Source organism: Mytilus californianus, unplaced genomic scaffold, assembly GCF_021869535.1.
Source record: "Mytilus californianus isolate M0D057914Y unplaced genomic scaffold, xbMytCali1.0.p SCAF_6, whole genome shotgun sequence".
Classification (NCBI taxonomy): Eukaryota; Metazoa; Mollusca; class Bivalvia; order Mytilida; family Mytilidae; genus Mytilus; species Mytilus californianus.
Genome location: NW_026262712.1, coordinates 30,266,271 through 30,280,735, shown reverse-complemented (window position 1 = coordinate 30,280,735; position 14,465 = coordinate 30,266,271). Strand labels below are relative to the sequence as shown.

Sequence of the window (14,465 nt, the reverse complement as noted above, 5' to 3'; positions counted from 1 at the left end):
TAACGGTAAGTGGTTTTTTATTCATCAATAAAATGTAGTATAGATGGATCACGTTTTACCGAAACGAAGATAGATGTTGTCATGGAGAAATTTTACAGCTTTAATCATCATCTCATCGCAGTTCAAGTAATATATCTAGCATATTTCCCTTCTTCATCAAAGAAGAAGGCTTAATATGAGTTGTAGCGAATAAATCCAGCAAACAGATTTTTCAAAGGAAAATTTAATAAAATACGAGAACTTCTGTTTAATAAGATTGGGGTGTTAGTGAAGTGTACAGAGTCGAAAACGCAAAAATCTCAACCGATTTCAACGGACCATCAAAAGCTCGAAATTTATCTAACCCATTAAAAGATTTTGATACTCCAAAATTATATAGTAAATTCCATTATTTTCATTTGCTTTATATACTTTTTATAGGTTTTTATATTCGGTAATGTAATGAACAAGACTATCATGAAAATTTAGAGTTTTTGATTTTTGCAAAGCCTTAGGAAATTTTACATTTTAAGTACAAGAGATGTTTTCTTATTGAAGAATATTGCTACTTCTATTTAATTTAACGTTAATATGTTTACGTAAGTGATCTATTTTATCCGGTTCACCCAACTCAATTCATGACTTGCGCAAACTTTGTAGTATTATTCTTAAATGTTTATTATTATTATTATTATTATTATTATTATTATTATTATTATTATTATTATTATTAAGTATCTTTTTTATGTTGACGAATTGAGTTTACTCAAAAACTTTATCTCTTCCTTTTTTAAAGAAATAATCAACATCATTGCTACTGGAAGTTAAATTAAATGAAAGGATGAATATGCATAGCCATTTCATTCATTTCAACCAGATAAAACGTGTGTATTGATCTATCGGTATAATTAGTTAAAATCTTCCACATTGATATACTTACCTGTGTTATGTACACAGCACCTCCATAGCAACAGACTTCCTTGTTTAATGTAAGAAGTTTTCCTTATTTGTTTATACTTTTGAAATATACATAAGTTTGATTTCCGATAAATAGATATAATAGAGATGCGCTTATAATATTTGTCAATCATGGAGTGTCTATATAAGTGCAGACCATAAGGTGAAATGACATGCATATCGCTTTGCATATAAATGTATCACCGGCCTTTGTCAAACTATCTTGTATCATTATATTATTTCAATGCATATTGTTTGGATAAATAACTAAATATTTATATGAATTAAAAGTCGAAGTATTGTATATACGTCAATAAGACAGCAACCCAACAGCACAAAAGTGAAAAAAAAATATAAGCTTGCTATAGTTAGTCAAAAAGGGGCCAAATTATATCAAATGCAGATTCAAAAATCAAAAACTGAAGAATAACTGACAATACCACGGACAAAAAGCAGAACGACGAACATACAAACAATGATATAGATACGCTACATTAGAAAACTTATTATTGAGTAACCATGACAATTTTGGGTAAAAGTGTAAAAGGTTATTATCCTCTAAGGAATACACGTTATCACGAGGAATTATTTTTTTACAAAAATTGACAACTACTTTTTGTGACTTGCCTTCCTTTCTTTACCTGTTTCTCCAAAATCCAACCAGTCAATTCAAAACTGCATGGTGGTTAAATCCTCAATAAAAAAGAATACACACTTGTTGGTCAAAATTATGTCTTTTCGATTCATGAACATAGTTTTTATTAACATATTTTTAGGAACCGAAAAATCTTCGTCACAAGAAAACTTAAAAGCGCATTACTAGTATATCATTATTTTTTTTATTCTATACATTAAGGCAACAGTAGTAAATCGATGTTCACATCTCGTAAATTGATTAAAACGATACAAATAAAGACATTAAAGAAAATCTGAGTTGATATCATGAACTCCAAAAGGAGCAAAACCGGTAAGCATCACCTGTTATGTACTCATAACATCGGCCATGCGAATTTTTAAACTCATTTAAAATGTTACACAATCGTGAATAGAACATTATCTGGAAAATCAGAGATAAGACGACTATAGATATGTTGATATTTAGATATACATGAGCTCGAAATCATGTCGTTAGTAAGTCTGGACACCGACACATCGTAACGGTCAAACAATTCGTGATGGTGATCTCAAATACTTATGTCGTGTCGATTTCAGTCGTTCTTCCTCCGAATTATTTTCGAACATATTTTTTGTAAGGAGCACATCCATGTTAATGAAGTCCATATAGTGTGAACATGTACGAGTGAAACCTAATAACTGAGATATGTAGACGCCACACAATGCAGCATTTTTGTGCTGCTTAGAATGGGAAGTGGGCAATTGGAAAATTGAGATCATCATGTATGTCATAGATTCTAGTTTGATTTCGTCCATTTGTGCCAATATCGAGGAAAGGATAAAAAAAATTACGAATACCTTCTGTTTTTGACGAATCTTAAATCTTAGGTTCACTGTAATACATGAGATGTAAGCACTCATTGCAATGTATTTTATTTAGTGTCAGAACATCATCAACATATATGAAAGTGAAATAAAATTAACTTTGCAAGATGCCCTTCTTTTTGTCGTTGAGAAAGTTCTGGATGAACTTTGCTTCATATGAGTACAAAGGCTAGAAGGCCAGTAGTGTTCACAATAAGTACCCATTGGAATACCGACTGTCTGCTGAAATATTAATCCAACAAACTCAACAAATATGTTGTCGATCAAAACGTTCATCCTTTTATCAATGTGGTCCTTCACAAAGAAAACTTTTTCTTGACCTAAAACAAGTAATTTGTAACTACGTTTCTAAAAAAGTTTTTTTTTTTACACGAATTCGTCCATCTTTCAACTGAGCATAGAAAATGGTAGTGTAAGGAGTAGAAAAATCAAATGGTTTTTATATAACTGCAAAGTTGTAAAGATTTTCAGTGAAGATTTTAGAGCATATATTAAGAATTTTCAAGAATCCACATCTGGTTGAATATACCACATTAAAATATTTCGGAAGGAAATGAAAATCATATCCACATTTTCAACCAGCAAAATGCTATTAATAGGCTTCAAATGAAAAATATACCATGATGATATACATCTTGAATATCTATGCATGTCAACCTCTGAACACTATAAGTTGTTGATTTGATGTACTGGGGAGTGCTCTTTACGTCCTTACGCGAAAACAGCTCTAAATAGTTAAAGAGAGAAAACGACTGAAATCGATACTACGTAAGTTTTACGGTCACCATCACGAATTGGTTGACCGATAAAATTTGTCGGTATCTCAATTCACTAGCGACATGTGTTCGCGGTCTTAGATCTTTAGATACCAATATATATAGTCGTCTGATTTCTTTTTTACCGATTGTGTCCTATTCTCGATTGTGACTTTTGAACTGAGTACGAATTCGCATGCCGGATGATGCATGCATAGCAAGAGGCGCTTATCAAGTCGCCGCACTCGACGTCGTTCCTTTTGGAGATTATTTGATTCCCTCGGATTCTGTTTGTTACCTTAATTTGTCTCTTCTTAAGCGATTTATAAGTTATGAACATCGGTACACTACTGTTGGCAAAATTTATTTGTATCATTGATGTTGTGTCTAATTGGTGCTTACCTAATATCTTTTTTATTTCTTTAAAATCAATTCTAACTATAAAAGTACATTATCTGCTATGGACTGTTAGTTCTTGTACAGCTCTTGGTTTCATATACTGTCTCACTTATGTTTACCATCCCATTTTATTCAGGTCAATTATCAACATATGTTCGTCTAAAACAAAGACTACAACGATTACTCCGTTCATAAATTTAGTCCTCGGCATGTGCTTTTGCCTTACCTTTAATCATTTGTTATAGTTAATTATAAAGGTATTTAAAAAAAAGAGTAAACATCAATATTTTAGCTCCTTGAAATGAAAGAAATTCAATGCACTGGACAGATAATTAAAAACTGTGTTTATAACTAATTTTAGCTATCAAATTATTTAGGCAAACAAAAATTTTTTTTATTATGTTTTATCAGAACTACCAGCAATGGCTACCAAAACATCACTATGTACGATTTGCGATCTCCGGCATCTTACCACATCGTCTACACATTGGTGTCCGGAATGCGAGGAAGCACTATGTACTAACTGTAAAGAGCACCATAGTCTATCGAAATCCTCCCGATGTCATCGTGTAATCTCTATATCTGAATATAATTGTTTACCTCCCTCCATCGTCAATATTGACTTATTTTGCACTTATCACAATGAGAAATACCTGCAATACTGTGTAAAACACGAATGTCCTATTTGTTACAAATGTATAAATGAGCATGGAAACTGCGGTGGATTGACACTTCTTGAAGAACTTGCACGCGATGTAAAATCATCAGAAGTATTCCGAGATATGGAACAAAGCTTAAAGGATATGATAGTTAATATCAGTAGAATCCGAGAAGACAGGAGGACTAACATACAGATGATACAGGACAAAAAGAAAAAAATCGTCGAAGAGGTTATTCAATTTAGAACCCAAATAAATCAGCACCTTGATAAACTACAAGATAATTTCATTACAGAGCTTAACAAAACAGAGACAGAATGTTGCGAAAAGATGCAATCAATTGTTTCCCCTGTCAATATCCAAGATAAGGAGATTATTCAGTGCAACACAGAAATTGAAAAAATGAAGAAGTATGCTTCCGATATACAAACCTTTCTCGGTATGAGAAATCTACAAATAAAGATTACTAAAAACGAGAAATGCATTGAGTCTTTGGTTGTTGATAAGAAAATAGAAAAACTAGACTTAGAATATACAATAGATGCTACAATACGGGATCTTTTTACTAATGTCCAAAAATTAGGTTTGATTACGGTTAAGAATTATCCATCTGATTCCATCGGATTAGTCAGGAAGAAAGACAGACAAGCTCAGATATTGGCAACAGAACATAAACAATCAGGAACCAATTTGAAACAAAAATTTAGTCAGAAAGCAAGACATTAAATATATATATCCTTGCCGATTATTAACCGCGAAAAGAATAAATAGTAGCATTAAAGTCAAATGGTAAGACTGAATTTAGAGAGACAGAGGCTTATGATTTTTTTCGATTCAGTGCGTATAAATCACTACTGGATATATATTTAGGAAACGCTGTAGTTAACCTTTCTTACTAGACTTCAAGAAAATAAACAAGTTCGTTAAAGCGCCGTCTGCTAACCGTCTGTTTCCTACACTTCAATCCTAGAAATATTACCTACTACAGTCACGACTACATAAAGGAATAACATTATTTGTTAACAAGATCAATTTTGTTATATATTGTTTGATATATATTTTTGAATATACACTTTGTCAATTTTTTAGTTAGTTCTATCTATATCATGTATATGGCTCGTTTTTTTTTAATTTTTTTTTTTTTTTTTTTTTTTTTTTTTAAATCAGATTCTTGTTCACCTTTATAAGCGGGTTATTAATTATTTCCTACTTTGACTGTTTCGATTAGTATATTTTTATAATTAATAATGAATTAAAACTTCGCTTTTTTAAACATTTATTGTGTATACATTGCAAAAATTTGGCTAAATTATTTCAAATAGTGTTTGTGTATAAACGAAGCTTGCTTAAGGCTTTTAAATTTGTATTTGGTATGATAAATAAAACAGGTCATATTAGTAAATGTGAGAAAAATTTAGAGCAACAAACATTTTTCATTATATTGGTTATAGCAATTTTGTTAGCACAGATGGAAAATAATATTATCAGACTTGTTAAGACTATAAAGCAATTGCATATGTAGAAATCAATGTTGTCGAAGTTTTACAATTATAGTTCCCTGTATTTAGGGTTTGGATGGGGTCCTTCTTTTCTTTAGTCTTTCATTTTCTATGTCATTTCTTTCTATTTTTCTATTTTGCATCTGGTTCTGGTGACACAAATATTACCAGTACATTTCCTATGTCACAATGTTATTGTTATTCAGTAACAGTAAGAACCTATCGTTCAATTATGTCATTTACACAGATTGATCTCGGTTCAACCGGTGTAACTCATTCATAAACAGAAACTCGAGATTGGTGTATTGGTCAATACAACTGGAAGTTTTAACATGTCAATGTTTTACATGGTTAAACCTATCTGACAGATTGATCCCAAATCAAAGATTTGTTTAAATCAGTGTCTGTCTGAATATATAATTCTGCGCGTAAAAATAACTGCAGGTGACAATAACAAAACGTTGACACTGAGATATATCTCGCCTAACAGCATAAAATTAACATTAAATATTTCTTATTAATTCAGTCACTGGACCATGACCTAGGGGACAGTGCCTCAAATAATCGTCAAACTGATATGTACTGATAGTAATACAACTTAATACAAAATACCATTGGTCTATCACCTATTAAACTAACTGGAGCAGAAAACTGAACAGTTGTTCACGCCGTCATCGTCCTCATTATCGTCGTCGCCGGAAAAGCAATCTCCATTTTTTGCTTTTTCTGTCCTTACCTGAGACGTATATACATGACATGTAATAAAAGTTGTCATCAATAGAGAACAATGGTGGTACTCAAAGCTTCCAAGTCTCAGTCTCTATTTACAAATATATACTACATAATTGATTAGTAAGATGCATTAAAGGGGTTGCTTTTTATGTTTTTAACTTTTTCTTTGCATGTTGTAAACCCTATGATTTGTTGCAAGGTTATGATGGTCTGGATTTGGGGTCTTAAATTATGTTTTCTTTCAAATTTTCGACAATTTATCTCTATTCTTTTTCATTTCCCCCTTTCCCTATTCTTTATATTTTAGCACCCAATTATTCTCTGTTCCTAATTTTTTGGAATATTTTTCTCAATTCTTTTTTTTTTTGCACCATTTTTCTGTAGTTTTGGTCCTTCTCCATTCTTTAACCCCCATCAAGAACTATCGCCCAGTTATCCTGATCTTTCTCATTTTTTTAAACTCTTCTCTTGTGCGTTTTAGTTGCAGTCACATTGATGTTTACCAAATATCTCCCTTGAATACTATCTTGAAGTTATTCATCTAGCCGGAATAATAGTTAAAAATCTCTATTTTTCCGGCCATCCGTTTGCACATGCGCAAATGTTAAATATCAACAGCAGTCATGTGGCGCGGAAATTGTCCCGGATGAGGTGTCGGATTGCAAACGCGCGTATGCAATGGACGTTTTGAGAATTGGAGATCGTGATTATATTCAAAGATGTCCTAAAGAAAATTAGAAAGACTTTGATTGCTTTAAAAACAAACAGACTTGAGACCAATAGCGTGTGCACGTAACCTGAGAGGAATAAAGCATGCAATCAAACTGAAATTGCCCTTTACCTGTATCAATGGAGGAAAAATGCATACAAACAATTCACAGAAAAACGACTAAATCAAATTTGCTAAGACGCATTATTTCTAAATTCTATTACAACGGATATTTATGAAATGCACTGATATGCCTGGACTGGGAATAGTATACCAGGGTTGGGGTATAACCATCCCCCCTTTTTATCTTATACTGTTTGATTTATTTACCCAATAAAAAAAATACTATGTTTTGCTATCAAAAACACAATCTTACGTTGGGGCAGTTTACAGGTGCCTACCCTTTTCTCTTATTTTCCATGTGTTAGGAATCACCGAACATTTTAAATAAATCAAAGCACTGTAAGCGCTGTAGGCAGTTAACAAAAAACCAAGGCAAACGTAATTATGAAAACTGTGGCTGTGTTGCTTCAATTTTATTTTTAAGATTTGAAAGAACAAACATTAAACATTCGTATATGGTACATTTATGTTCATTAAATGAATTGATTATTAAGGCAAATTAATTAATATTTCATCAAGGTTTTCAAAAGCAACTCATATATCAATGTAAATGACCCCCATCTTCACCCCCAAGTACATGATGTTACTCCATACCAAGTTTGGAATAAAATGACAGGTGATTATAAAACAGTTGGTCAAACATTCTCGGGCTTTACACTGCTTGAAAGATTTATATGTTTTCTTTAAAATGAGTCATAAATGAAAATTATTATAGGCCCAGAAATAATTTAATAAATAATTAAAGTAAATTTAATTAACCTAGACTCATTTTTTGCATCAATAGAATTTTATAATAAACAAGAAATAATTGTAACAGGATGCAGTTACGAAGTCTCCCAAACGAAGCCCCCATAATTCGTCATTCCCATGGTCTCCTGACATTGGGCAAAGTCCAGTTCATATTGGTTTGGTCTAGTAAAGTGATATGCATATGCGACACCTAGGAGATTGACCCTGTATGTCATTCAAATCTTTTTGAAATGATGAACAGGAATAAATATGGTTTAGGTGTGGGTATCTCGACCGTTTACAAGTTCTCAAACAGGAGGGAGTGGGGGGACCCCAGGGACTCCCCATATATTTCATTTGATTTGTTTTATTGTCCCATACATGAATATATATGGTTTAGGGGTGGGGATCCTGACCATTTCCAAGTTCTCAAACAGGAGGAGGTGGGGTGACCCGAGGAACTCCCCATATTTCATTTGATTGTTATATTGTCCCATACATGTATATATATGGTTTAGGGGTGGGGATCTTGACTGTTTACAAGTTCTCAAACAGGAGGGGGTGGGGTGTCCCCAGGGACCCCCCAATATTTCATTCAATTTGTTTTATTGTCCCATACATGAATATATATGGTTTAGGGGTGGGGATCTCGACCATTTCCAAGTTCTCAAACAGGAGGGGGTGGGGTGACCCGAGGAACTCCCCCTATATTTCATTTGATTTGTTTTATTGTCCCATACATGCATTTATATGGTTTAGGGGTGGGGATCTTGACTGTTTACAAGTTCTCAAACAGGAGGGGTGGGGTGTCCCCAGGGACTCCCCCTATATTTCATTTGATTTGCTTTATTGTCCCATACATGAATATATATGGTTTAGGGGTGGGGATCTCGACCATTTCCAAGTTCTCAAACAGGAGGAGGTGGGGTGACCCGAGGATCTCCCCATATTTCATTTGATTTGTTATATTGTCCCATACATGTATATATATGGTTTAGGGGTGGGGATCTTGACTGTTTACAAGTTCTCAAACAGGAGGGGGTGGAGTGTCCCCAGGGACTCCCCCTATATTTCATTTGATTTGTTTTATTGTTCCATACATGAATGTATATGGCTTAGGGGTAGGGATCTCAACCATTTCCAAGTTCTCAAACAGGAGGGGTTGGGGTGACCCCAGGGACTCCCCATATATTTCATTTGATTTGTTTTATTGTCCCATACATGAATATATATGATTTAGGGGTGGGGATCTCGACCATTTCCAAGTTCTCAAACAGGAGGGGGTGGGACGACACCGGGGACTCCCCCAAATTATTTTCATTTGATTTCTTTTATTGTCCCATACAAGTATATATATTGTTTAGGGGTGGGCATTGCGAAGGTTTACAAGATAAAAGTACATTTTCAAATTGAAGGGGGTTGGGATGACCCCCAGGGACTCAACCTATATTTTGGGTAATTTTATTATTGTCCTGTTCTCATTACTGAAGACTTCATGTGTCTATCACTTACTGTTTTCAAGAAATAGTCATTTGAAAATTTAATCAAAGAGCTGAAAGCTCTGAGGAAAAATGACGCCATTGTCTCTAATATTGAGATATTTTTTATGCAAGTCTTGATTTTCACATAATTTACCTACTGAATCTGAAGAGACTTTTCAGTTCATGGTAGGTAGGCTGACTGACAATAGAATAGAAATGAATTGTTTTCAATGTCTATGGCTTTTTATTTGTTTGTCAAGATATAAATATATATATAAGTGTGAAGTGAATATAAAAAAGAAGATGTGGAATTATTGCCAATGAGACAACTCTCCACAAGAGACCAAATGACACAGAAATTAACAACTAAAAGGTCACCGTACGACCTTCAACAATGAGCAAAGCCCATACCGCATAGTCAGCTATAAAAGGCCCCGAAATGACAAATGTAAAACAATTCAAACGAGAAAACTAACGGCCTAATTTATGTACAAAAAAAAAGAATGAAAAACAAATATGTAACACATCAACAAACGACAACCACTGAATTACAGGCTCCTGACTTGGGACAGGCACATACATACAGAATGTGGAGGGGTTAAACATGTTAGCAGGATCCCAACCCTCCCTCTAACCTGGGACAATGGTGTATCATGACTATATTTATATACTGGTTGTTTCTTTTGTATAAATAAATAGCTCAAGACTACCTGAACGATCTACAATATTCAAAGTAATATGTGAATTTGTTTCTTGCAATTTCATTATTCTTAGTCAAGGATACATTAACAGACTATCCCCTTCTTTGTAGAATTATTTAACAAAATGATGGTGAAGAGCGGCCTGCAGTAAGCAAGCTCTTATACCCCACATAGTCCTTATTTAAGAGATAACTTACAAGTGACTTAGTGACATTGTTATTTCTGTTACTTAAAGGATGATCAAATTCTGTAGATTTAGACAATAGTATTGTTATACTAGTTTGACAATTACAAATATAGTGACACCATTTATACAACCAAATTTCATTGTTGATATTTATATTTATCTATATATAAACAAATCTTTAAATGACAACATAAATTATTGCAGAATTATCTTTTTTTCAAATGATTTAATGTTTGTGAGTCATTTATTTCAAACAAATAACCCGTACTAAAATAAGGAGATGTGGTTACATGATTGCCAATGAGATGACAGTCTGATAACTATCCACCAGAGTCTAAATAATGTGGCTGTTGACAGTTATAAGTCACTTTACATCATTATAGCCTCATTTTTTATAAGGACCTAGCTAGACCTTTTCTTAGGCAAGGTGTATTATATAACTCTGAAAACAATACAATCCAGTGTTCTCCCCAGGATTTTTTTATAGCGCTGTGGTATTAGCGCCCGATTTAAGATTGATTCACCTTAAGTTTCATGTTTGTGACTTGATGTTACATTTATTTATAACTACCATGTTAGTTTTATTATATTGAATAGACAAAGACCTGGATTTTTTTATACATGTGCCATGTGCATTAACTGAAATGCAAATAAGTGACATTTCAATCATTAATTAAACTTTAAAAATTAAAATGCCTATACATAGATAACTTAAATAATTTGATTTTATTACCAACCGTCCCCAAATGTAGCACAGTAGGTATATCTTTTTTTTCTCACATTCAGTTGTTTGACTTATAAACTAGTTATATATCCTTTACAGCTTCATAATTTACTTACACATATTTAAGAAGGTTTACAATGACAAAATTGGAATTTCTTCATTAATTTTTATTTACATTTATCGAATTACAATTTTGCAATTAAAATTGGTATATCCTTTAACATCAAAGGAAGAAATGGAATAACTCTTTCCATAAGTACTGAAATGTTATTAAAGGCATGTTTAAAATAGGCTAACATATTTGATCATATTCCAAGATGAATATGATAGAACTCTTTTTTTTCAAGAAGTTTTTTTTTATTATTAAAGGTGGATTATCAATAAATAAATGTTTGCCAATTGAAACATTACAAACACCTTTAAAAGTTGTGTTTGGTTATTTTATGAATATGTGAATTATTGCCACCAGAAATATTTTACAAGATTAAACAATACATGTTTTAGCACTTTTGCCCAATGAAATTGTCTCCCTTCACAACTTCCTGTTTACACATTTTGCTGTATCTCTAGGAATCATTAAATGCCATTCCTTATCAAAGTCATCCACAATTAACATTGATTTTAAATTAATATTTAATTAATAGTTATTGAAAAGTGGATGGCAAATCTCAATATTTTTTATTTATGTTCAAGAAATTTTTGTATCCGATTTTGAAAATAGCGATGCAAGTAAAAGTAATCGTAAAATACGGGCTTGTAATGAACACCTGGACAACGGGAATGCTTTTCTCAAAACAATACAGGTTCAATAGTTCAGTGTTAACTCGAAAAAGTAATGAAATAATCGTAATGTTTCAAAAATGGACGAGACCACGTTGACAGAGAAAGGGTAAAATTTTTCTTAAATACTTTTGGTATGATTCATTGAGCACTGCCTACTCCTTTCATAAAGTTTCTGCATCGTATAATTCTTTTTAAAGTGAAGAAATCCAGAAAGAAATGAAGTCTTTTTGACAGAAAAACTTCTGCAATTATCGCCAATTTATTCTTTAATAGAACTGGCCCCTGCGATATTTGACCTTTATTATGTCTGCAGCAGTAACTTTGTAAACAAATACATACGCACCGCGTGGATATAACCGTATTACTAATTTTCGATTCTTAAAAACTTCTTAAATCTTGATAAAGACCATTATCTTTCGTATGATTTGAAGATGATTCTGATCTTTATTTTTTGAATGATTTCAAAGTTCAGCTGACAAGAAAGGTACACATTCTTTCAAGAACTATTTTCTAGCAATAGCGATTTGTTATCACTGGTATGTAAAAAGTACAAAACCATAACAATACAGATCTATTTATATTCTAATTATTTTTACGGATTGGAAAGTCATGCACATAAAAGCGAAAGCTCATATAAATATGAAAAATATACCAAAGGGATAGCTCAAAATACCATTTAATAACAATAAACATATGGACAGGTAAGAATGAAATTCTGTACAGGACATAGGTATGTAAAATACGGAATCGAGTTCGGAAGGCGGCTTGGAAGCGACCGGAAGCGATAAAATTATCAATGGTATAGTAAAATTGACGCTTTGACAGCGTCATTTTCCCCAAAAAATAAAATCCCATAGGGTTCTATAGTAAACCCCTCCCTTCTTCAGGCCCCTCCAAATACCCCTAAATAGACCCCAATGCACAAACAAAAGATTAATGGCTCCGCTAGACATGTTAGTCCAATATTTTATGAAATCTTAAGTAAATCTGACAAACGGTCAAAGTTGTCTTCTTAGACGGTTTGAGTGGATTCGGTCCGACTTGTCTCGGGGACGAGTTGTCCACATTACTTAAAACATTCCATCAACGTCGATTTCCGCATCTGTTTCATGACCTCGTTTCATAAAATAACAACAACCTTATTTGGCAAGATAAGTTAAAAATTACCGCCCACTTATATAACTTTATTTCCTCTATCATACAGATTTGTTGTACATGAACAATATTCCTGCGCATTTTGCCATTTGGGAAATATAAACGACTTGTAATTACCGATTTTCGGCGATGAAATATTTCATACAATTGTTCTTTGACATCGTAGCCAAAAGCACAGGGGATAATAAACTACGGACGGATTTCTATTGAGCACTACTTCCTATGTGCAACTTCAAAAGTTTTGGGTAGTTCGACGATCATTTAAGGTTTTTCTGGTCATATTTTTTGTATTCCAGAAATAAAAGTATTAAAAAAATGTCCAATTAGTTATAAATAACATAATAGCCAGCTAGATAATAACAGTGGCACGTATTTCAGTATTTATTGGGTAGAACACAAATCTAGGGTGCTCGCATAAGGCAGCTTAACTGCCTAAAAATCATGCAAAATCAAATGACGACTTTATTGGAACCAATGTTCAAGGAAATGATAAATTCAGGATCTCCTTTAAGAATCATAGATGTCCATTGAAGCCATAAACCCAACTTATGACCTTGCATTGCATGAAATTCATAGGTAGAACACAAAAAAGAGGAGAGACATGCTCCCCCTACCCCCATTAGGATAAAAAAAAATCTGAATATGCTGTATACTATGAAGTAAATTTATTTGCATACTTTTAGTGAATGGAAACTTTTTTGACAAGTGACTTTAATTAGTCCTCTACCGACGAAGTCGAAGGGGACTTTAGGTTTGTCCGTCTTTCTGTCTGTCTGTCTGTCCATCCGTCAGTCCGGCAAATCAGTTTTCCACACTTTTTTCTCCGTGCTTGAAGATATTTATTTGATATTTGTTATATTGTTTGTCATGACAAGTTACAGATCAAGTTCGAATTTTGTTCAGGTCTGATGATTTTGTGCAGAGTTGTTGTCCTTGGACTTAGAAAATTCACACAAATAATCAGTTTATATTTACGGTGAATCGGCATGTTCCATAGAACAGCAAGTAAAAAAACAAATCAAAGTTTGTACTTGAGGAGTTTATTCCCATGATAATTCTTCTTTATTTATTTATTTTTGTTCATTACTACTATTTTCCAGAACGTTTTATCTTAAGTTTATAATCAGTAACCTCTGCATGGAGAACGTGCAAAAAAAAATGAATAGTTCCAAATCTCAGTGTTTGCATGAGAGAGGAATTTGTTTGCCACTACATTCTCCATTGCATGCTACAATAACCACTAAACCCAAATCATATTCATTATTCATTGTTATGTATGGCCGGAATTATAGCATAAGAGCAGAGAAAAGCTATTATTCCGGATGGCCGGAAGAATAAACATTTTTTGCTGTTTTTTGGCTAGCCAGAGGAATAGCCTCTGCCATTTTTTAAC

General features: G+C 33.0%; 1 protein-coding gene across 1 annotated transcript; it reads left to right on the top strand.

The window, feature by feature from the left end:
• Window positions 1-927: 927 nt before the first annotated feature.
• Window positions 928-5,337, top strand: LOC127704499 (E3 ubiquitin/ISG15 ligase TRIM25-like). The gene is made up of 2 exons (XM_052208590.1): window positions 928-968; window positions 4,002-5,337. Exon 2 carries the CDS (start codon window positions 4,013-4,015, stop codon window positions 4,973-4,975), a length of 963 nt encoding a protein of 320 aa, XP_052064550.1. The 5' UTR covers window positions 928-968; window positions 4,002-4,012; the 3' UTR covers window positions 4,976-5,337.
• The last annotated feature ends 9,128 nt before the right edge of the window (window positions 5,338-14,465 follow it).